The sequence below is a fragment of the Staurois parvus genome, unplaced genomic scaffold, assembly GCF_062004578.1.
Source record: "Staurois parvus isolate SC_StPar_1 unplaced genomic scaffold, SC_StPar_1.0 ptg002748l, whole genome shotgun sequence".
NCBI lineage: Eukaryota > Metazoa > Chordata > Amphibia > Anura > Ranidae > Staurois > Staurois parvus.
Genome location: NW_028320544.1, coordinates 260,511 through 285,040, shown reverse-complemented (window position 1 = coordinate 285,040; position 24,530 = coordinate 260,511). Strand labels below are relative to the sequence as shown.

Genomic DNA, 24,530 nt, shown 5'->3' with positions numbered 1-24,530 from the left:
AAAAAAACCCTTTCTGTTTTTTTTTTCTAAGGTACTTTCACTAGTTATACATGTGTATGACTCTATGGGGTTTATTTACTAAAGCTGAAGAGTGCAAAATCAGGCTCACTTCTACATATAAACCAATCACCTTCCAGGTTTTATTGCCAAAACTTGATTGAACAAGCTGAGGTTAGAATCCCATTGGTTTCTATGCAGAAGTGAGCCTGATTTTGCACTCTTCAGCTTTAGTAAATAAACCTCATAGAGTCATATACATGTATAACTAGTGAAAGTATCTTAGAAAAAAAAAAACAGAAAGGGTTTTTTTTTTATATCCAATGGCATTATTTAATGTCACTGCTTTAGACCCAACATTTTATATAGCTGTATCTGTGCAACATTTCAAGTCTAATTCACACTGCACAGATTATCTAATTGCCTTCCTATGCAACACTGAATGAATTCAAAAAGAAAAGAAGGGAGTTTAATTTTTTTTTTAAATGCCTACAGCAAACACAGTGTAAAAAGTGACATGAAGAATTCATAGGCTGTAAAAAAAATGTGTATTTCATAATTGTATATTAGCTAGATTGTGATTGTAGCACAGTTTTTTTTATGTTTATTGTCTAGCAGGGAAAGTGGTGTTACAATGGAAGGAAAGTGTTAATAAATAAAACATTTTCAAACCACTGGTCTGTGAACGTGTAACACGGATATAGTTTAATTTAATGTCCAATCCTTTTATTGTGTCTTTTAATGCAACGTTTGTCATTGTTTAAAAACATGAAAATCAATAACAAGATGAATATGGCAGAGTAAAAAGGCTTGAGGCTTGTAGGTGATGGAGAAAGATAAGAAAAGATGTGGAGCGGGGCTAATACATACAATGTGCAGACAGCAGGTGAGCTGGGTACTCAATAGTCACTTTTTTTCTCTTGTTTCAGGCTGCCAGCAGAGTTCTGGACCGGTAAATCCATTCCCTATGCCAATACCCGGAGCAGGCCTAGGAGGACAAGGAGGAGAACTGTTGCCACATTTCCTTTTGGAACCTGAGGATGTATTTATTGTCAAGAATAAACCAGTCACTCTAAGCTGCAAAGCCACTCCAGCCACACAGATCTACTTCAAATGCAATGGAGAATGGGTCCACCAAACTGACCATGTGATTCAGCACAGCGCAGACCGCAGTACAGGTAATAATGGACATAAAGCTACACAATAAGGCCACTTTCACATGGGGCAGAATTTTTTCTGATCAACAGATCCCCTGCTGAACAGAACAGAGTGCGTGAAGGGCACATCCATGCCCACTCGTGTTTCTGCAGAGTAGAGACTTATAGAGCCCGCTCTGCTCTATGGGCGCCTGGGAGTAACCAGACTCCACTGTCCATTTACACCTGACTACCCCCCGATCTCATCTTCCTAGACAGAAGAGGGCAGATCCCCTTCCGGTTCTTTTAGCGAACTGGAGGTAGGCAGGTGTAAATGGACACAAGTTTTTTTATAACCTCCTGTCCACCAGAATGCATGGATCTTTTGGTTAGCCTGATTGTATTGCCCATGTGAAAGGGGCCTAAATCAGCTATGTATGGAGATGATGTACCCAGTCTTACTTGGGCCCAATCTGTAAATTGTGAATATCCACAAATACTTGCCATTTATTTCTATCCTTTGCTTTAAACTTTTTTTTCAACCGGGGGTTGCATGGATTGTAAACAACCTTTGGCTCTTTGGCACTTCAGGGAGAGTATAGCATGCCGCAGTGAACTCTAGGTGTGGGCAAATTATATTAGCAGCAGGAGGGGACTTAAAGGGGCACAGTTAAATAAAACCCAAGTACCCATTAAAGTGTTACTAAACCTACAACAGTAAAATCAGTCTGTATATGCAGTGAAGCACACTTGTTATACTCACGGTGGAACCTAAAGGGTTAATCCTCTGCATTGTGTAAAAAGGCTGTTTGATCCTTTCTTCTCTGTTGCTCCCCTTTTTCAAGCGACCACCACTTATCTTGAGACTGAACCATAGGCACGCACATACTCAGTTTGGTGTATTGCTGGAGAGGTTTTTTTTTCTTGGGAGAGTGCATGTGATCAGCACAGGGCCAATCAGCAATGTCCAGACAGAGGTCAGGGGATTTCCATCCTCCTAGAGCAGGAAGAAAACTCTTCCTACAAGCTTTAGCTTGTGCTGGGCTGGCCACAGATAGAAGTCAAGGGGTTACTCCTCTGCACTGTGTAAAAAGGCTGTTTGATCTTTTCTTCTCTGCCCAACCTCTTGTTCAAATGCCCACACTGATGAACCTGTGCTCAGTTTGGTGTGTATTGCTAGAGAGGTTTTTTTTTTTTTCCTTGGGAGAGTGCATGTGATCAGCACAGAGCCAATCAGCAATGTCCAGACAGAGGGTCAGGGGATTTCCATCCTCTTAGAGAAAACTCCACCTACAAGCTTTAACCAGTGTTCTGCTGAAGTCACAAGACTGCTCTAACTGCTGATGAGAAAAAGTATTTAGCAGTTTATATTTACTAAAATAATTGCACTTCCATGGTGTGTGTACTGTGATAGTGAATGCAGGGTCTTGGGTTTAGTAACACTTTAAAGCGGAGTGCCACCCAAAAGGGAGGTTCCGCTTTAAAGACTGGTCCCCTGCTCCCCATTAAGGATCGGCACCTTTGTGGAGCAGGCACTCAAAACTGAGAGGTACCCGCTCCCACTTCCGCTGTGATCGCCAAGGTGATCGGAATCAGAAGATGTCCTCCCCCCCTCCCTTCACAGCCGAGTGCCCACTGCACATGCATGAGTAGTGCTGCGCTTCCTGAATGGCCCCGTAGTCTTCTGGGACAGGTGACAGGTCCCAGAAGACTACGGGGCCATTCAGGAAGCGCAGCACTACTCATGCATGTGCAGTGGGCACTCGGCTGTGAACCCGCAAACTGTCACAGCCGGGAGCCCACACTGAATATGCCGGCACCTGGAATAAAGGACGGCCGATGAAACGGGATGCGGGGAAGACACCACTGGATCGTGGGACAGGTAAGTGGCTGTTTTTTAAAAGTTAGCAGCTACAGTTTTTGTAGCTGCTGACTTTTATTTTTTTTACAGTGTGAGTGGAACTCCGCTTTAAATATGCTTTGATCACTGTGCTACAAACAAGAGCCCCCCAGACATGTATAAACCTAAGCACAATCATTTAAAAGAAATGAAATGCTTTCATTATTTATGATTTTGTGTGTATTGATAATAGAATGAGAGCTAACATTTTGTCTGAGCCTATCTTCATTAATTTAGGGACTTTAACAACCATTGAGACAACGAACACTTCCTCTTTCTACCCCCCCCAAAAAAATCTCCCCTCCCATCACAAATGCTCCCCTCACCCCACAAAATCCCCATCCCAGAATAAATCCTTTCCCTCCCCCCTCAAAATCTCCCCTCCCAGCAAAAATCCTCTTCCTTTCAGGCACAAATCTCTGTTATCTTCCCCCTTCCAGGTCATTGTCCCCTGCAGTACAATGTTTCCTTTCCTTACAGACCCCAGATACAGTGCAACAGAATGCCGGGGATCATCTTCCATCCAGGCATACCCTCATCTTGTGTCATGTGGCACATCAGAGCTGAGGAGAAGCTCGGGGCAGCTTTTGCTTTTGCAGTGACAAGCAGCCTAAGGGGAGAGAAGCCAGCTACTGAAGTGGCTAGAGATCCTGGAGTTGGGGACTCGGGCACCCTGCAGTAGATGTGGGCAGTCCTCATGTATGGGGCCCAGGTCAGAAGGGGGGCCCAGGCACCTGGGTGCATTGGATGTGGACAGGGAGGGTGATCGGTATGGTGGGAGGGGGCAATTACTGGAACTGATCCCCTGTATGAGTCTCTCTGCAGCAACTGAAAGCTGGCTTCTTCTCCTCTCTCTCCCACTGACTTTTAGCGTCTGCGGAAAGAGCCATACAGGGGATTGGTTCCAGTAATTGCCCCGTTGCACCCATCACCCTACCTGTGCATCATATGTTTCCTCCTGCTGCCCAGGCCCCCCGTGTTCCCCCAACGTGTAGTGCTGCCAGCTTCTGTCCTTTCAGCAGCTGCAAGCACACGATAAGATCTTTTAGGATGGAGAGTGGGGGAAAGGTCTGGTAAATATGTCACTTTTACCAGTCCTTTCCTAAATGAACACAATGAGTGATCGGTATCAATCACTCACTGTGTACATTCATGACTGAAGCATCTTAAACTGTGTTTTTTTGGACGGGTGGGGGCCTTGCCAGGTTGGCTGTATGGGGCCCTGTGGTTTCTAACAGCAGCCTTGGATGTGGGGAACATGTTCTGGGTGCCCAGTACAAGTTATGCCCCTGTTTTTAACATAAAACCTTTCCAACCACCCAACATGTGAAGTCACACAACATATGGAGTTCTATAGCAAGAGGGATTAGAAGTCTAAAAAGCTGAACTCGATTCAGTTATTTCAGTTTTTCCATGATAGTAGAAAAATGAATACAGCTTAGAGTCCAACTGAAGTTTAAAAAAAATATACACAAGTTTTATATACACATTAAGTGTGTAAAGTCATGTTAAAAACATGAGCTTTTCAGCTTTTTGTGCATTAGCATTTAGCATCAATTTGTCACGATTAGTGGCGTTTTCCTGCATTTTTCCACATTTGTGTTTTTAGCGTATTTTCTTGGGTTTTTTGTACCAGAAAAAAAAAATTTGGGGTCAAAAAAACTTCCAAAATGCTGCAAATGCTTTACCGCATTTTTCAGCGTTAGAGCGTTTTTACAGTTAAAAAAATCCTCTAGAAACCCACTAGTTCTTGTTTTTTTTTCGAGCCAATAACGTCCCAGCCAAAAAACGTTGATTACAGTCTATGTGTGCATGGACACAGGATAACATGCTGGGGGGTTATTAACTGTAGAAAAAAATGTCAAAAGCTAAAAACAGCCGCTGTAAAAACGTCAAGTGTGCATAAGGGTTAAAAAAGCTCTAAGTCCTCATGCACACTTGACGTTTTTATGTTTTGGTTTATTCATGCACACACAGACTGTAATCAATGTTTTTTGGCTGGAAAAAAAATCCAGGACTAGTGGGTTTCTAGAGGAGTTTTTTAGCTGTAAAAATGCTCTAACGCTGAAAAATGCAGTAAAACAAACCAAACCAGAATTTTTGGACTTTTTTTTACCAAAAAAAAATTTTTTTGGTAAAAAAAAAGCTAAAAACCGCAAATGCAGAAAAATGCTGCCAAACACTAATGCAAAAATGCTAAAAAAAAGCTAAAAACCTCAAGTTTTTAACGTGACTTTACACAGCTAACATTACCAGCTTTATCAAAATGAGGGCTAATGCTGAAAAATGCGTCAAAACATCAATGTTGCATTTTGGTTCAATAGACTTCAATGGAGATGCTGCAGAAATGCATGTAGTGCGGTCTTTATGCATTTGTTTTGCGTTTTGGATGCATTTTTTATATGTTTTGCATTTTTAAACTGCCCAGCAACAAGTGGGACAAAAAAAACATGAAATACGCATGTGTAAAAATGCAAAAAGCACTGCAGAAATGGATCAAATGCAAACTGCATAGGTGTGAACCTAGCCTAATCCTGTCCTGAACCTGATGTAAACCTGAAGTGAACCTGTGAACAACTACTGTATCAATTATGTGTGAAACCTGAGCTTCAATCCGCACAGCATATGTGTAAATTAGCACTATTAGGCTTCATGTACACGAGCAGCTCCTAAACTCCAGTTTAGGAGCTTTTTGGCATGTTTTTGCCAAAGCTCCTAAACTCAACTCCATAAAAGCCTATGTGTCCATGTACACGTAGGCTTTTAGCAGAGTTTAGGACCTGCTGTGTTTAGGTGAGGTTAAACCTCCCTCTCCTGTACGCGGAAGAATCGCGTTCAAGATAGGAACATTTTGATCACCGACCGTGCAAAATTGCAGTACTGCGGTTGCCGTGGTTTTGCCGTGATTTGTGGTTTCTCATGGCCGGCAGTCAGGGTAGGCTCGTGTACATGGAGCCTAACAGTATTTTGCTGAAACATAATGTTGCATTATATTACATTATAGGGGGAATTTACTAAAACTGCTGCACTCAGAATCTGGTGCAGCTGTTCATGGTAGCCAGTTCAGCAATAAAAACTGCCGTGTTCTAATCCGTCTTCACTCTATCCAAAATTAAAAAAAGTTTTGCTTTTAGTTATTATTTTTTTTTTTTCATCAGTTCAGTCACATTTTTTCCAAAAAAAAATGGATCAGTTCCCATCAGTTTTTCATCAGTTTACATCAGTTTTTCATCAGCTTATGTCAGTTATGCATCAGTTTACATGAGTTCACATCAGTTATTCATCAGTTTACATCAGTTCACATCAGTTTACATTAGTTCACATCAGTTTTTCATCATTTTACATCAGTTCACATCAGTTTTTCATCAGTTCACATCAGTTTTCCATCAGTTTACATCAGTTTATATTAGTTTTTCATCAGTTTACATCAGTTCACATCAGTTTTTCATCAGTTTACATCAGTTCACATCAGTTTACAACAGTTCACATCAGTTTTTCATCAGTTTACATCAGTTTTTCATCAGTCCCCATCAGTTTTTCATCAGTTTACATCAGTTTTTCATCAGTCCCCATCAGTTTTTCATCAGTTTACATCAGTTTTTCATCAGCTTATGTCAGTTTTTCATCAGTTTAAATCAGTGCACATCAGTTCACATCAGTTTTTCATCAGTTTTTCATCAGTTTACATCAGTTTTTAATCACTTTACATCAGTTTTCACCAGCTTATGTCAGTTTTTCATCAGTTTACATCAATTCATATCAGTTTTTTATCAGTTTACATCAGTTTTTCATCAGTTTATGTCAGTTGTTAATCAGTTTACATCCATTTTTCATCAGTTTACATCAGTTTTTAACATCCTTTACCAATGTAAAAATGGACCGTATGTCTGTTTACATCCGTTTACATCCATTTTTTGCCTGTTTACATCCATCTACATCTGTTTTCCGTCCATTTACATCTGTTTTTTGTCTGTTTACATCCCTTTTTCGTCTATTTACAACCGTTTTTTGTCCGTACCGCTTTATTTTACAGAGGAAAAATTGGGTTTTCTTCCGTTCAAAAAAAAAGGATGTCAACAGATGCGGACATTAGTGGAGAATTCATGAAGCACCTGTTAGGAATTTATTTTTTTCTGTCCCCTCTCTGGAAAGAATCAACCTCACTATTTGTCCTGGTGACCATTATCCCAGAGAGAACAAGTAGAGACAAATTCAAAATTTTACAGATGACTGAAACACCTGTTATAGTGACAATTGTCTAAGAGGGGATTTCATCTGATTTTATAGATACACTGTAGAAACATTTTCTGACATGGGTATTAACCAGTCCATCTGCAGAGATAGATCAGGTTGTCAGGCTGGCAGTGCTGTCTGACAGAGTTGTGTAAATCGCAGGATTGGATGGACAGAAATGCAAATCCTCTGTCAGATAAAACAGCCACCAAATATGTATTTGAACAGTGTATTGAGAGTGTGAAGGATATAGCTACTGAGCAGTCTACATTGAGGTACACTGCAGTCAGCTCGCATAAGTTAGGTTATATAAAACAGGTTTCAATTGTTTCTCAACAGGCTTCAATGCACATAAAATTTAAACTAGGTGAAAGGTCTTTGCTGTCTGGTTAATGTCTGCCACCTGCTACAATCTAGAGAAACGTATGTGATTGGCTGTGGTTCCTTCTGTGTCTCCAGACAGACAATTATAAGATGAGAATTTTATGAGCAATTGCAGTATTCCAGCTCATAAAATACATTTTTCATTCTGTGTCTCCTTTCTGCTCCAAACAGTGCCTCCTCCCTCTTGATCTCTCTACAATGGGATCAGGAAGACATAGGTGCATGGCTTGTAATTTGACAAGTGACAGTGACTGGGAGACATGCCACCAGGCTCTGCAGTTTTTGCTTTATCATTTTTCACACCATTGTACTGAAGAAAAAAGAAGGAGGAGGTGGTGAACACGGGAAGTAACTGCTTTTTTTAGTTATTCTTTTTGTTAATTAATTAAACTGCAATAAGAGCATTCTGTTCCTCATCTCTGATGAGCATACAACAAAAGGCAGGCAGTACAAAGTAGATAGGAGAAGGAATAGGGAGCTTCATTGTACCTTTCCCCTGTCACAGTAGCTTTATGCAGTCATTCAGTCGGTAAAAAAGAGTTTGGCTCTACATATATGATAAACCTTCCATCTTCCACTGATGACGAGACGGCTGCAAAATTAAATACTGAGCCAGGAAAAAATTGTTTAGTGAGCCAGGCTAAATGTATCTTATATATATATATATGTATATATATATATGTATGTATATACACAGAGTGGATATAAAAAGTCAAAATGTCAGGTTTCTGTGATGTAAAAATATGAGATAAAGATAAATAATTTCAGAACTTTTTCCACCTTTAAACCACTTGCCTACCGGGCACTTCTACCCCCTTCCTGCCCCAGCCAATTTTCAGTGCTGCCGTAATTTGAATGACAATTGCGTGGTCATGCAACATTGTACCCATATGAAATTTTTATCATTTTTGTCACACAAAAAGAGCTTTCTTTTGGTGGTATTTACTTGTCGCTGGGTGTTTTATTTTTTGCGCTATAAACAAAAAAAGAGCAAAAAATTTGAACAAAAAAAGTTTTTCTTTGTTTATATTATAAAATTTTTCAAACAGGAAGTAATCATCAGTATATTATATTACTTCACTGATGTGCGTTGATGAGGCTGCTGATGGGCACTGATGAGGTGGAATGGATAGGCAGTACTGATGGGAACTGATAGGGGGCACTGATAGGCGGCACTGATGAGCTGGCACTTATGATGCTGCACTGATAGGCAGCACTGATGTGCAGCACTGCTGGGCGGCACTGCTAGGCAGCACTGATGGGCGGCACTGATGGGTGGCACTGCTGGGCACAGGTGGGTGGCACTGCAGGGCACAGGTGGGAGGCACTGATGGGCACAGGTGGGTGGCACTGCTAGGCACATGTGGGTGGCACTGCTGGGCACAGGTGGCTGGCACTGATAAGCACAGGTGGGTGGCACTGCTAGGCACAGGTGGTTGGCACTGATAAGCACAGGTAGGTGGCACTGCTGGGCACCGGTACGCAACACTGATGGTACAGGTGGGCGGCACTGATGGGCACAGGTGGGTGGCACAGGTTGGCAGCACTGCTAGGCACTGATCATCAAGGTACTGATCAGTGCCCTGATGATCAGTGCTGATCCCTTCGCTGACAATTGCCGGTTCTCGGCAGTACTTTCCTCATGCTGTGACAGCATGAGGAAAGTGCAGCCGATAACCGGCAACTGTATTTACCGGAGATCTGCTGTGTCATTGATTTATTGAACATATTTCTTTAAAACATACAAAAAAAATGGTGGATTGGCAGTCACAAACACAGCACAGCCAATTTCCTGTTATTCATCTCTATTTGTCCTTTATAGCTAAACAAATGCAAGAGAGAAAGAATTTGCCAAAGACCAAAATGATAGCATTAACAGCATACAATACATATCCATTGTCTGTGACAGCTCTCCAAAATTTAGCATAATGCAATCATAATGCCCATACACCTGTCTAACTTATTTAAGGATGTTTGGAAAAAGTTTGTTCTACAGTTTATTTATGCAAATAGTCAGGACTTAATGTACCCATGCACTAGCATTACTGCTTAGCTACTGTTGTATGGCCTGCCCTTGACTTTCAAGTAAGAGAGACATCTTAACAGATATTAAATGGTTGGGTCTGGGATGGGAACAAAGGCTGCATGGGTGTATATATACAGCTCTTGCACGATTGCACTTATTGGGATTGAAATACTAAAGGCACATAGGTTCATCTCTTTGCAAAAGAAGTTGTACTTTGTAAGTAAGATGTCTCAAGAGTTTAGTGAATGTTGTGAAGTTTCACTCAATCAGGTACAAGGAAAATTAACAAAACAGCATTTTTGCTTGCCACATGATTGGAAGATGGAAGTCAGCGGAGATTCAACTCATTCACTAAATTCTAGAGAAATTTCCCTTGAAAAGTGAATAGCCTATTTGCCTTTAGTAAATCAACCACATTGTCCCCAGAATGGTGTGGCTAGTCAGAAACTGCCACAGACTGTTCATACCTGAAAAATTAGACTGATATTTGCTTGCTCCACCTTGACAATGGGGCTAATTTAAGGCAAATAGGGTGTTCACTTTACAAGGGAAGTTGTACTTTGCAAGGGAGAGCTTAGTGAAGATGGTGAAGTTTCACTTTGCAAAGAATACTCAATCACGTGCAAGGAACATTTTTTTAAGTCTTTTTTTGCTTGCATATGATTGGATAATGGAAATCAGTAGAGTTTCAGCTCATTCTCTAAGCTCTGAGGAATATTTATTTGCAAAGTGCAATTTCCCTTGTTAAGTGAATAGCCATTTTGACTTCAGTAAATAAACACCAATTAATCCACTGGTGGTCTGGTCGTATTTGTACAAGCAACTTTACTCAAAGGTTTTGGTGGCAATTGGGCAGTGTATTTACTTTATATACATGCTTTATAAGGATTTTGTTTTTGCCTTCCTCTGGATCAACTGGGATTCTGTATATGGAAGGTTTCTGTTTATTTATTCTTTTTATTTCTTTTTTCTATTGGTTTTACTAGATGAACTTTCTTTTTCAACCTAACTATGTAACTAGTTAACAGCAAACAAAGGTTTAAAATAAAAGAAATACAAAATACAGAAAAAATACCTATGTACTGTTCTGTTCCATGGGCTGTAAAAAAAAGAACATATTCCAGAGTCAGAAACTAGACAAAAAATGAATTTACTATCTTAGACAATTTATTGTTATAGGTCCCTTTGAGACTGATCCAGTGCACTTCTCCAACTGCATGGGTGCAACGCAGTGTACCCACTGTGTTCATGTGGGGTTAGCTGCGCTTTGTCATTGACTCCAATTATGTCCTTTGGTTTTGGTGCGCTTTCCAAAAGCACACCTAAGGTCCTGCAGGCGACCACCTCTTTCCAATAAGATGTCACGGTCCAATGTTTGCATGCTAAACGAATTTACATAGACATGTTTGGACCTGAAGAGGATCTCCAGTGACCCACAAAAACTTAAATGTCAGCGGCTACAAATATTGTAGCTGCTGATTTTTAATATAAGGACACTTACTTGTCCAGGGATCCAGCACTGTTCTTACCTGGTCAGTTTCTTCAACAGTCTTCAGATCCCCGGCACTGGCATCCTTACTATCGGAAGTCAGCCGTAAGTCCTTTTGGCTTTCTACTGCACATGCTTGAGCCATGCTGTGTTTTGTGAATGGCCCCGCAGTTTTCTGGGACCTGTGATGTGTCCCAGAAAGCTGCAGAGAAAGTGGGCGGCAACCTTCTGCTTGGATCTCCTAGTAGGAGCAGGTACCTGTCAGAACTAGGCACCCACTCCCTGCCAAAAAGGTTGAGTTCAAAAGTGTTGGAGGAGGGAGGGAGGAGGTTGAAAAGCAGAAATTCCCCTTTCGGGTGAACGTTCACTTTAACAACACTGCAGAGTTATATGATACAGATATGTAATGATGTTAGTGATATCAACCCTCATTCATCTACATCAAGCATGGATATGGGAACCAATGGCACCTGGAAAAGACCCAAAATATATTTTTGCTATATCAAAATGTTTTTGAGGTTTGTTTATATCCTTTTTAAGTCTTTCAGAGCAACCATTTTTTATATTAACCACCATAACTGTGTAAATGCAAAAGTATTGAGTTATTAAAACTTTCTACTGTAGAACCAAAATCTTGGATTGTGATAAAGAAATGAAGATCAACAGACGAGATGCTGGGACCTACTGCTAGGATCTAGATGACATATCTGTAGCAGGCTTCAGCTAACTGCCTCATGCTGTGGGTGCTGCATCTTTATTAAGCATATTCTCTGTTTAGCATATGAAGCTAAAAGTTATCAACACTAGACAACTGCAACCCCAGTGGGCAGACCATTTTTTTAACCCCTGGGAAAGATACTGAATCACATGCGCATTTTGCTGTTTGCCTTTTGATTCCTGTAAAAAAGTAAATTCCAAATCAGGCACTGGTTCCTAAGGGGTTGTTTTAGGTAAAACTTAGTTTTAGTAAAAAACATATACAATGAAACGTTGTTTTTATATATATATATATATATATATATATATATATATATATATATATATATATATATCTGTGTCTGTGTTTGTGGATGCACTGGGGAAAAAAATAAAATTTTATATGGTTTTCAGACTGCAGCAGAAAGTGGAGCCTGTCTTAGATAACATGCTGTTCTTGTAGGTTCTAGACAACACTCCAGCCATTTTTCATGATGCACTTTGATCCAGCATTGAATCCTCCCTCATCTATTTCTTTTGATAGAGGAGGAAGTTGCCTTGAAGGGATTTCAGAATTCATTGCAAGCATCACTGTTGCTGAAAACCAGATGAAAAAAAAATACCTAGTAAATACAGCCTGATAATATGTGAGTTTTCTGGTGATTTTCACCCTAAGCAGACTTTTTCTTTAACGTCCACTTAAAGTCACAGAAATAGATATGCATTCAGGTAGGCATTGTACTAGCAACTTACATTTTCATGTCAAAGCAATTATGCAGCATGTAAATATGAATGTGTAGTTCAATAGGCACCAACATCAGACCTACTGCTTTCATTAATCAGCACTCAATAAAAGACCTTGCCAGACCTTCTCTTCTCTGCAATTCAAGTCTGTGTGGCTGTTATTCGGCTATGCCAACACAAAGCACTATCAGAAAGCAGGATTTTCAGTGAAAGAAAAAGATTTTTGAAAAGTTTCTCAGACAATATTAGTCAGAAATCATAACATGCAGAGATAAATGGCTATAATGAGCTAAAACAACAGGATACTTCATGTGAGCCTTAATTTAAATGTATTAACTTGTGGAAATAAACCCAACAAACAATTAATACTATCCAGTTTATCAATCCTTAAATGTGGTTGCTGCACTAGTTTTCATTTTTAGACTTTTCTTCCTTTATGTTCACCTGGTGATCTGGACAGTAACAAGCTTCCTGTGTTAGGATGTGAAGCGCAGACTGCTGATAGGCCTCGCTGGTTTACTCCAGGTTTTCTTCCCGAATGGGTGCCCAACAGCCAGGCACGCAGCAATTCTGACAGTCACACAACTCAATGACCAAGCCCGGAATGTCTTTCTGTATTTTAATGCTCGTTGATCTTGTACTGGGTGCAGGGTAAGCTTTGGGATGCTCTGAATTTTAGTGCACAAAGTACGCTTTGCCCTACTCTCATCAGGGCAACTCCCTTTTGCTGGAAAACCTCTGCTGTTAAAGCAAGTTGAAAAATAACTGACTTACTGATCGAACCACAAGGTGAAGGAAAAAAACAATAATGCTGCCATATCTAAGGATTTGTATGCTGAAATATAATAAAATTTTGTTTTATTTTAAATGCTAAGTTCACCTTTTCAAGCATAATTTCACTTTTCACAATAAATAGAAGCCATCCCAATGTGCTTATCTGTCACTTAGCTAGTCCATGGCAGCCTGCAATCTGTACCTCCCTATTCAAAATGTCAAAAAATGCATTCTGAACCTATCACTTCCTGTGCCATAATGTGACCATCCAGGAAACTTCATATCCCATTATGCACTGCCTTACTGCATCACAGAATAGGGCTTGTTTCCCTCTCTGAACCGCACCTCCCTCATTACTATACCACTTCTTTTTTATTTCTGCCTACTTTCCTTTTTATTCCTTTAAGGTGACCATACACTGTACAATTTGATTGTGCAATCTCCTTTAGATTTATCATCAACTATGTAGTGCAAGAGCATGTCTGATTTGATACAAATTGAATGCATTGTTCAGGTGGTGGATCCCCCTATTGCATAGTTTTGGTAAATCTAAAGGATATTGTACAGAGATTGTACAATCAGATTGCATAGTGCATGGCCAGCTTTGTACATGGGAGGGAGTGGATGAAGACACTCAGCTGCCATTGTTCTTGTGTAAACAAACCAATTTCACTGTTAGCTCCCATTCATATCTAATGTAGTGGAGGTGCGTTTTTCCTGCAACATTCATAGGGCAGCCCATTGATTACAAAGGGCTGTCAGACGTGCGGCAAAGTAGCTAATGTGACATTTTGACATGTTGCGGTTTGCATGTTTTTTTATTTACGTTCTACTGCATTTATTAAACATATGGCAAAATGCGTGTTTGGTTCTGTGTTTGGGGTACCATTAACAATTTATGGCAGAAAGTGCATCTAGTTAATTTCAGGTGTATAAAGGTGACCATACATTATACAATTTGATTGTACAATTTCTGTCCAATCTCCTTTAGATTTACCAAAACTATATAATAAGAGGACACACCTATCTATCCAATCTCTCTGTACCCAACCTGGAAGGTTAGGATTCGCTAACAATTTGGGTCCCCTATGGTCCTACACAGCCAGGCAACACACATTTCCTTCATGTCTTGCACTCAGGAGACAGTAAACAGTAATTGAGCTTGTTTTTGGATTTTATTATGGGTAATAAACTTGGATGGGGTTGAGGGTTGTATGGGATGCCCAAGGAACTGTTAAATGGAGGACAACTTCCTGAAACTATGTACAAGTCCATAGAAGTGTTTCTTTTCTTAGAGAGCTATCCAGCCTCTCCTGACATGCCACTGAAAACCCCAGATAGTTCTCCTCTACACAGCTGTCTGGGGGAATTCCTGGACAAGGGGATCTAGAGCCTGCAACTTTGAAGCACAGTCCAGCTGGGGCTTGTTAGGTTTTCCACCCATATGCCCTCTCCCCTACTTCCACCCAAACTCCCTCCGGCCTCTGAGCAGGCTCAGTCACTCTTAAGGGCTGTTCTGGCCCCATGCCAAGCCTCCTGCCTGGGGATTAGTCAGGATCCCTTAAGAGTGCAGACCAGCTCCTCCTCACCCCCGTCCACTGAGTTCTAGAGATTGCTCCAAGTCTCTAGATCAGGGAAAGGTATCAGAGAACTGGTCTGCAGAGCCTTTCAGCCTTGACCCAAATTTGACCTTCTGACTATCATCCAGGCTGCTACGCAACCATCTATCTAAAAAACAATTAGCTAGCTCCCCCTAGCTAATTAGGAGGGTGATACAGTAGTTCTAAAGGAGATTGTACAATCATATTACATAATGTATGGTGAGCTTTACAGGCTTCCAGGGACACACTTCACCTGTTTTCAATACTACAGCTCTGCTCCACATAGCCTGTTATGTGATTGCTCAGCTCCTGCACACTTTGCCAAATGAACGATCTATGCAAGAACTTTTAGGACATATCCTAAAAGTTGGATACCAGGAAGTCATGGTGGAGTTTTCTATAAACTACAAACTGGAGGCTGAGGTAATATCTGCTCTAGAATATAGAGAAAGATTTTTCTTTTCTACAGCAGAGTTACAGTAATAGTATATTGGTACACAGGGAAACTGGAATTTAGAAAAAAAGGTGTACATAGACTTGGAAGTTCTAAAATCAAAAAGGTGTTTTTACCCTAATGCATTCTGTGCATCAGGGTAAAAAACCTTCCACTAGCTTATCCTTCCTCCCCAAACACTTATCTGAGCCTGTCAGTGATCCATCTCTGTGCCCATGTGCAGCCCCACTCTCCTCCCTTCTCACAGGACACAGAGGCAGCAGTGGAAGCCATTGACATCTGCCAGTCAAATCCTATGAGGAGAGAGCAAGGATTGTGACCGAGCCACGCTGTAAGTGTCTATGGAAGCACATAGCCCAGCTAGGCAGTGCACCCCTATAAACACATGGCTTGCTTTGGGGGCACTTAGAGAAGAGGAGGAGTGGATAGCACTAGTGGGTCACACCAGAAGAGGAGGTAAGAGCAATATCCTTGCACCGGCAGGTAAGTATAACATCTTTTTTTTATTTTAGGAAAAAAAACTAGACTATATTATCGCTTTGGGTGTCAAGCCAAATTTCTATGTGAGGACTAGGATACTACTACAATTTCCTTTCTTCCACCCCTAAGACGAGGTGAAGTGACTATAGCTTGCATATCTTTATCCATAGTTTGTTGAGCCATTATTCCAAAAGCCCATTTTGTTATCATTGAAGCAATGCACAAAATCTCTTGATGGACTTTAAAGGCTAAGTTTACCTTTCTGAACATGTTACGTGTTACACCCCTATTTAGAGTGTGACATGTTCATTATGCATCCCCCCTGACTCTCCCTTCCTTCCTGTGACAGTGGGCAAGGGATCCTCTAACAACACCCGCTGTCACAATTTGAAAACAGAATGGCTGTGCAGAGCTCCGTCCACATGGCCACATCATTCATTCACCGTTTCCTGTTATTGAATAGACTACAAATACCATCAGTCATTGCAGCTGACGGCTTTCAGTTCTCAATGAACTGTGAGGGCACTGGTGAGTGCTCACATAATACTTTGATCTTCCTGCTCTCAAGTAATTGCCTGACTGTATGAGGTAAGAGCAGACAGCTATCCTGGCTGACCCTTCCATTGCAATTGTGATCTTCTGATCACGGGTGCAATGCTCTGCAGGCTCCTTAGAAAATAAATAAATAAATAATAAATGGACATATTTTTACCTGCAAAAAAGTGTGTTCTTTTTTTTTTTTCAAAAGGTGAACTTATTAAATATAAGCATCTAAAATTGTACACTAAAGCAAAACAAATCCCTTACCTTATTTCCGTAATGCCTCTAAAAATCCAGTTTTCTTGTCCATGTGTAATGTTAGACTCAATGTTCCAGTCAAACTTAAGTTCAACACGAACATCGGTCGTTTGTGTGTTCAGCGAACACACGCACAGCCGATGTTTGAGTCAAACATATGTTCAACTCGAACAACGGCCGTTCGTGTGTTTGCTGAACGCCAACCGAGCACCCCACATTGTGCTGTGCTCTCACAGTTCATTGTGAGAGCCATTATTGGCCAAAGCCAATAAATAATATGGTGTTGAGCTAAATGTGAACAAACGTATATGTACAAATAAATATTAACTAATAAATACACAATAAAGTGCTCAAATTCCACAAATGGAATCTGTCATCGACAGTCCATAAATTAACCATATAGTGCTCAAAATCCACATAAGTGAAATCAATCACAGACAGTCATTATAAATGAAAGTCAATCTCCTGGGTCTTGCAAATAATGTGAAATTCTTCATTCCATTAAAAACCACCAATGTGAATGGCCACCACTGTGTTATCAAATCAGAGGCTTACCAGATCCTCAGACTCCTTAATTATAGGGGGTCAGAATATGCTTGATGTAAATATTATTCCATCCAGACTCATGGGCTATAGCTGGGACCCAATGCTTCGCTCAGAGATCATCAAGCTGTTCCAATGTTAAAGATCACGATTGGCTCATGTAAAATAAAGAGGTGCCTCTCATAGTGCAGTAAAACCAATTGCTTTATTCAGACAAACAAAATTGCACTTACAAAATGCTAAAAATAAAAGGCATCAAACGTTATACATGGGTGTTCCAAGATGGCGGACAACGCAATTACGTCAGAAGAGAGGCTCTGTGAGACCCCTCCCATTTATATACTGTATATATAAATGTAATTTTTTTTAAAAATGGCAGTCCTGCTGCAGCAGATTCTATATATTGTACATATGTGCAACTTTGCAGGTAGTTTAGGGGACCCCCAGGTATGATATTTAAAGATTTTTTTAATTTTTTTTTATTTTAAGCAATAAAAACGATTGCCCCTTTAAGAATGGTACTTTTTGAAATTTTGTTTTCACTGATTCATGTCCCTCAGTGCACTACTCAAATCCCAATACCCCTTTTATGGCCAATACCTTGCATATAAGCCTTCAACATGGGCCCTTTTGAATTTACAAGTTCAAGTCCCATAGACTTGCATTGAGTTTGAAGTTCACGTTCATTAGGGTAGAACGTTCGACCGCGAACCAAACATGGGGGTGTTCGGCTCATTACTATCCATGTACTTATATACTAAATCATGATGAAGACTGAGATTATGGTGATAGTTGGTCAATATTAGATTAAGAATAAGTATCTGGAAGATTCCTTTGTACTACAAAGGGTGTGTGTCTTGACATATCTGATGAGGATTTTAATAATATCTTTTTAACAGTATTTTATAAATGAGATTTGTTTTATTAACATTTGTATATTTACGCCATAAATACAGATGTGGCACTAGGGCCTACCATAATCCATTCATTATATAGTAACCTTATAGTGATCTTAAGCAAGTTAATTATTGTCTTAATTATTGCATTTAATTTGCAAATAACAACACAGCTATTATTGAAAAAATATTACCTGGTGCATACAGAAAACATGTTTAGCACCAGAGTGTGCACTTCAGACCTCAGATCAGCCTTGTTGCATACACTTCAGACCTCAAATCAGGTCCAATACATGCATATCAGACCTCAGATCAGATCCAGTACATGGACTTCAGATCTTAGATCAGTCCCAAAGCATGCATTTCAGACCTCAGATCAGATACAATACATGCATTTTGCATTTCAGACCTCAGATCAGATCCAATACATGCATTTCAGACCTCAGATCTGCTCCAATACATGCACTTCAGACCTCAGATCTGCCCCAATTCAAGTACTTCAGACGTCAGATGAGATCCAGTACGTGCACTTCAGACTTCAGATAAGCCTCAATGCATGCACATCAGACTTCAGATCAGCTCCAATACATGCATTTCAGACCTCAGACCAGTACCAATGTATGCACTTGTAGAGCTACCCCCAAAAGACCTACTGGATTTCTGGCCTGTTTCCCCCTTTACAGCACCTACAGCCAGGTATTTTCACAAGCTTCCAGTTGGCTCAATAAACAGTGTAGGGGTTTTGGTTTTTAGTTTTTATTTTAGGAATGATGAACTTGGATGGGGATACCCCAAACTGAAGAAACACTGTAGAACTATGTACAAACAGTTGAGTATCTGCTAAGTCTCTGGCTGCTCTAATTCAGAATGCAAGCTGTATTGTACAGCTGTGGGAGTAGTAGTGCAGAACAAAACAGAATAGCTGTTCTAAAAAGTTGCATTAACAACACAGCACCTGGCTGTATTGCATGACACCTGGCTGCTCTAGTCTCAAGGTTGGAAAATATGCAAGCTCCTGCCTGCTCCTTGCACTGCACTTGAGCTACACTCTGTCCCAGACATGTGAGGTATTGCAATCCACTGTCCTCTCCCTCCCTTAGGGGTGATGGCTGGTTGGTTACTCAGTCCCTTAAGAAGCTCCCAGGATACAGAGTAGCTGCTGTCTTGGTCTCCTCTGGACAGGCTGCTTCTGGCTTGGCTGTGGGTCTACAGCTAGGCTTAGCTGAGACCTAAGCTGTGTGAATTCCTGTTACTCTCATGTTCCTCATCTCTATCCTCCCTCTCCCCAGAGGCAGAACCCCCTGCAAAGGGGCCCCTATAGACATCTAGACCCTAGACTCTGCTCCCAAACTAGAAGGCTTCAGACTATTTATGGGCTGCTTCCTCCCCTTCTGGCCCCACCTTCCCAAGGTGGAAACTCCATGAATATTGAGGCTGAAGCTTCTGTCCCTCAGCCCACTATTCTCTAGAAACAACCAGTGAGTTCCAGAATGCAGAGGGAGGTAACAGAGCCACATAGTGTGAAGGACTGCACAACCTTCAAAAAAATTAACCCCTGGTCCTATGCCTACATAGAAACTAACTAAATTTACCAAACAGCTAGCAAACTAGGAGGTGCTACACACTTATGACCTCAAATCAGGTCCAAAACATGCACTTCAGACCTAGGATCAGCTCCAATACATGCACTTCAGACCTAGGATCAGCTCCAATACATGCACTTCAGACCTAGGATCAGCTCCAATACATGCACTTCAGGCTTCAGATTAGATCCAGTACATGCACTTCAGACCTCAGATCAAATCCAATACATGCACTTAAGACCACAGATCAGCCCCAGTGCATGCACTTCAACCCTCAGATCAGCCCCAATGCATGCACTTCAAACATCAGATCAGCCCCAATGCATGCACTACAGACCTCACATCAGTTCCAGTACATGCACTTCAGACTTTCGATCAGATTCAGTCATAAACTTCAGACCATATCCATGCCCTATGCCTTCAGAAATGCAGGATACCACTGTAGACTTATGGGTGTGCTTCTTCTGTACAGCATGTCGACATCCTCAGCTACAAGCTTTCAGGGTCATTAGGGAGATGGGTGGGCTTTGTAACTGACAGCCTAGCTAGCTGTCAATTACAGCCAATGGCAGCGGGAACCATCGCAAATGGCTTTACTAGGGGTTGTCAACACATATACAATTTACTCTTACAGCAGGTGGGGTAGCACACTATAAAACAGAACTATTGATCAATGAGTTCACTCTTTAAAACGTCATGGACATGTGTACAAACATTGTGTGAGCTTCTAGCTTGGTAATAGACATTGTGATAAGAAAGGTCTTCTTCTAGTAGTTTTTTATCCTATTTTTCCAGCAAATCAAAAGCTAAAGCTTTATAAATCCTCTCTAGTTTAATACCTGTGGTGTAATCATCATTAATCCCTCCTAACAACTGTTAAACTATGTACTTTTTTCTGAATTGGCGATATAGGAACAATTTCACAAGAGAAATAGAGACCTACTGTGAATAGTTCTCCTTCATGATCATGAAATGAAATATAACCTTTGGCTACACTGCATTATATAGTATTGTAAGAATAGCTGGGTCACTTCTTTTCAAGAGGATGAACAGTATCTGTATGAAGATGAATACCTTTATTTTCTGATAAACAAAAACACAATGGGTCTGAATAGAGGGTAGATTTTCATTCTTTTTTATTCAATGTAAACCCCTAGTCATTGTAAAACATGCAAACTGAAATAACTGCAGAACAGCGGCATCTGCAAAGCAACTTTGTGTGGGTAAACCAGGCCTACCCCCACTCACAATTTATTGCTCTTTGCTTGAGCAACCAGATGAAAAATGTGAACATGGATATGCCCCTGACTTCCTTTTCCAATGACACCCATCAACACCTTAATGCAAAGGGTGTAATCTGTACAGGAAATGAGAAATATCACAATTGGTTATAAATGGCAATGGTAATCTGACAGACAGGACATACCTACAGGGGTCACGTTCCGCCACTGGGCTGGTCGGGAAGGGCCCTGGCCGAAGGTCAGATTGCTTGCACCGGGGCCCTGTAGGTTGTAGTTACACCACTATTGACAGATGTTACCCCACTCAATCAAATAAGGCAATTGTATTACTGTTTGTGTCTCTTTTGGAGAGATTGTGCTCACTTTATATCCCAGTGACATCTTTCTTCAACAGCAACACAAGCGGCAATAACTGAAAATCTAAGGTCTAACCCTTCCGTACTGTATCTAAAGCCAAAAGAAGATGTATTTTTTTTAATGCCTAGTTTAAAACACACATACGTTTGCCATTACCTTTGTAGTGCAAGGACCATTCTCGTTTGATCCAAACTAAATGGATCATTTAGATTAGCCCTAATATTATACACTATATTGCCAAAAGTATTGGGATGCCTGCCTTTACACACACATGAACTTTAATGCCATCCCAGTCTTAGTTCATAGGGTTCAATATTGAGTTCGCCCACCCATTGCAGCTATAACAGCTTCAACTCTGCTGGGAAGGCTGTCCACAAGGTTTAGGAGTGTGTCTATGGAAATGTTTGACCATTCTTCCAGAAGCGTATTTGTGAGGTCAGGCACTGATGTCGGATGAGAAGGCCTGTCTCTCAGTCTCCACTCAAATTCATCCCAAAGGTATTCTATGGGGTTGAAGTCAGGACTCTGTGCAGCCAGTCAAGTTCCTCCACCCCAAACTCGCTCATCCATTTCTTTATGGACCTTGCTTTGTGTACTGGTGCACAGTCATGTTGGAACAGGAAATCCCCAAACTGTTCCCACAAAGTTGGGACCATGAAATTGTCCAAAATGTTTTGGTATGCTGACTCCCTAAGAGTTAACTTCACTGGAACTAAGGAGCCAAGCCTAACCCCTGAAAAACTACCCCACACTATAATCCCCCCTCCACCAAACTTTACACTTGGCACAATGTGGTCAGGCAAGTACCGTTCTCCTGGCAACCGCCAAACCCAGACATGTCCATCAGATTGCCAGACAGAGAAGCATGATTGGTCACTCCAGAGAACACGTCTCCTCTGCTATAGTGGCGGTGTGCTTTACACCACTGCATCCAACACCTTGCATTGCACTTGGTGATGTAAGGCTTGGATGCAGCTGCTCGGCTATGGAAACCCATTCCATGAAGCTCTCTATGAACTGTTGTTGTGCTAATTTGAAGGCCACACAAAGTTTGGAGGTCTTTAGATATTGACTCTGCAGACAGTTGGCAACTTCTGCGCATTGTGCCCTTCAGTATGTGCTGACCCCGCTTTGTCATTTTATGTGGCCTACCACTTTGTGGCTGAGTTGCTGTTATTCCCAGTTGCTTCCACTTTGTTTCAACACCACTAACAGTTGACCGTGGAATATTTAGTAGCAAGGAAATTTCATGGATGGACTTGCATAGGTGGCAACCTATCGTGGTACCACTTGAATTCACTGAGCTCCTGAGAGCGACCCATTCTTTCACAAATGTTTGTAGAAGCAGTCTGCATGCCTAGGTGCTTGATTTTATATACCTGTGGCCATGGAGGTGATTGGAACACCTAAATCCAATGATTTGGAGGTGTGGCCCAATACTTTTGGCAATATAGTGTATATTGATTTTTTTAAATGTTCATGGAAAGTCATGTGGGCACCACATCCCCAATACGATAAACATGAAATAACCCATTTTAAATAAAGTGATTTTGCATGTGCCAACTAAATAGAACGCATCGTAAATGCTTAAAAGATACGTTATTATAATAAGTATCTACAATTAAAAATATTGTAAATCAAACTATTTTAGGGTACAGAGATGCTTCTAACAAATCCCTTGCATATAGATCTGTGACATAACCTATACCATCAGATAAACATATTTCAATGAACTTTGTTCAAAAGCTTTGACAAAATATTATTGTTGAAGGGATTGTAACAAGTAGTATCTTCAATGCATTTCACAATTAGCTTCTTCAGGAAAAAATACTATTTGACAAGAATGGGTCACTCAAGGAGAATTCATTGTGTCAAAAATCACAAGGTTAAGACAGCTACAGTCATTGCCCATGCAGGGGCATAAGCAGACCACAAGAGGGACAGACAAGAATCAAGTACTCTTATTTAAAATAAGAATGAACAACCTGATCTAAACTCCTTTATGGCTGCATCCCCCAGGCTCCAGGATTTGGCCACATGGGATGTTAGCTTTTTTCAACCCGTTGAATGCAGTTACCAAGAATCTTGGGTGAGTATGCTACTACACTAGTGACTGAGGCCAGCTCTCCTTGTTTTTAGGCTCTGGTGGATTTTGTAAGCACCCCTCTATGTAATCCACTCTGTGTCCCTCACCTCAGGTTGTTTATTCTGATTTTAAATAGGGGGTACTTGGTCCCTGCCTGCTTGCCCTGCAGTTCAGTTATGCCCCTGCCCGGGCAATGGCTGCGGCTGTCTCAACTGGAACTTATGTAGGGATTTGTTACAAGCATTTTAAGCATGTACCTTCAAAAAAACACAGATCAGCATGTACCTTCAAAATCATGTATTTTTATGATATTTGTTATATTAATACATATTGTACTAAAGTATATTTAGACATTTACTATGTGTTCTATTTAGTTGGCACTTATAAAATCCTATTATTTATAATGAGTTATTTCTATGTTTAACCTAATAATATATAGTTTTGGTAAATATAAAGGAAATTTACAGAAAATTGTACAATTATATTATATAGTGCATGATCATCTAATTCAGTTCTGACGTGACTAAAAACAATGGATTCTCTTTAAAGGTAATTGAGTTGATTGGTAGTTCTTATGTACAAATCTGAAATATGGGACTGTAACAGGGCCTGATCCAGCTTTTCCAATGTGGGGGTGCAGAAAAAATTGTTAGGGAGGCAGAGGATCGGAGGTCAGGGGGGCAGAGGACAAGGGCAATGCTTCTTCTCCTATCCCTGCACTGCACACAGCCTGGGCACAGGCAGCAGAGCTCTTCCTCCCTACTCAATGCATAACTGAGATCACTATAGTGTCAGTCAAGGAAAGTATAGTGTCAAACTAGGGCCAAACAGTATCAGATTAGGGCAGCATAGTGGCAGGTTAGGATTGGCTTTGGAGGGGGCACAACTAAAATCTGGGGGGGGGGGCATATCCCACCCCAGCACCCCCCTAGATCCAGCCACAGACTGTAATATACTAATTAAATTATGAAAAGGTAAGCAAAGTTGTAAAAATGCACAGTAAACAACTTTTAAAGAATAAATGTCACTTTTGTTAAAAAGACTTGATCATATGACATTAATAGCCTTTGCATTTTGATCTGCAACAAATGATCATTAATGCACAGAATATC

At 40.8% G+C, this 24,530-nt stretch overlaps 1 protein-coding gene across 1 annotated transcript in view; it reads left to right on the top strand.

The window, feature by feature from the left end:
* The first annotated feature begins 927 nt into the window (after positions 1 to 927).
* Positions 928 to 24,530, top strand: part of LOC149429353 (netrin receptor UNC5A-like) — a 245,243-nt gene continuing 221,640 nt past the window's right edge. Inside the window, exon 1 of the mRNA XM_089666510.1 lies at positions 928 to 1,175. Coding sequence (XP_089522636.1) covers positions 965 to 1,175 — 211 coding nt within the window. The 5' untranslated portion in view covers positions 928 to 964. The remainder of the gene's footprint in view (positions 1,176 to 24,530) is intronic.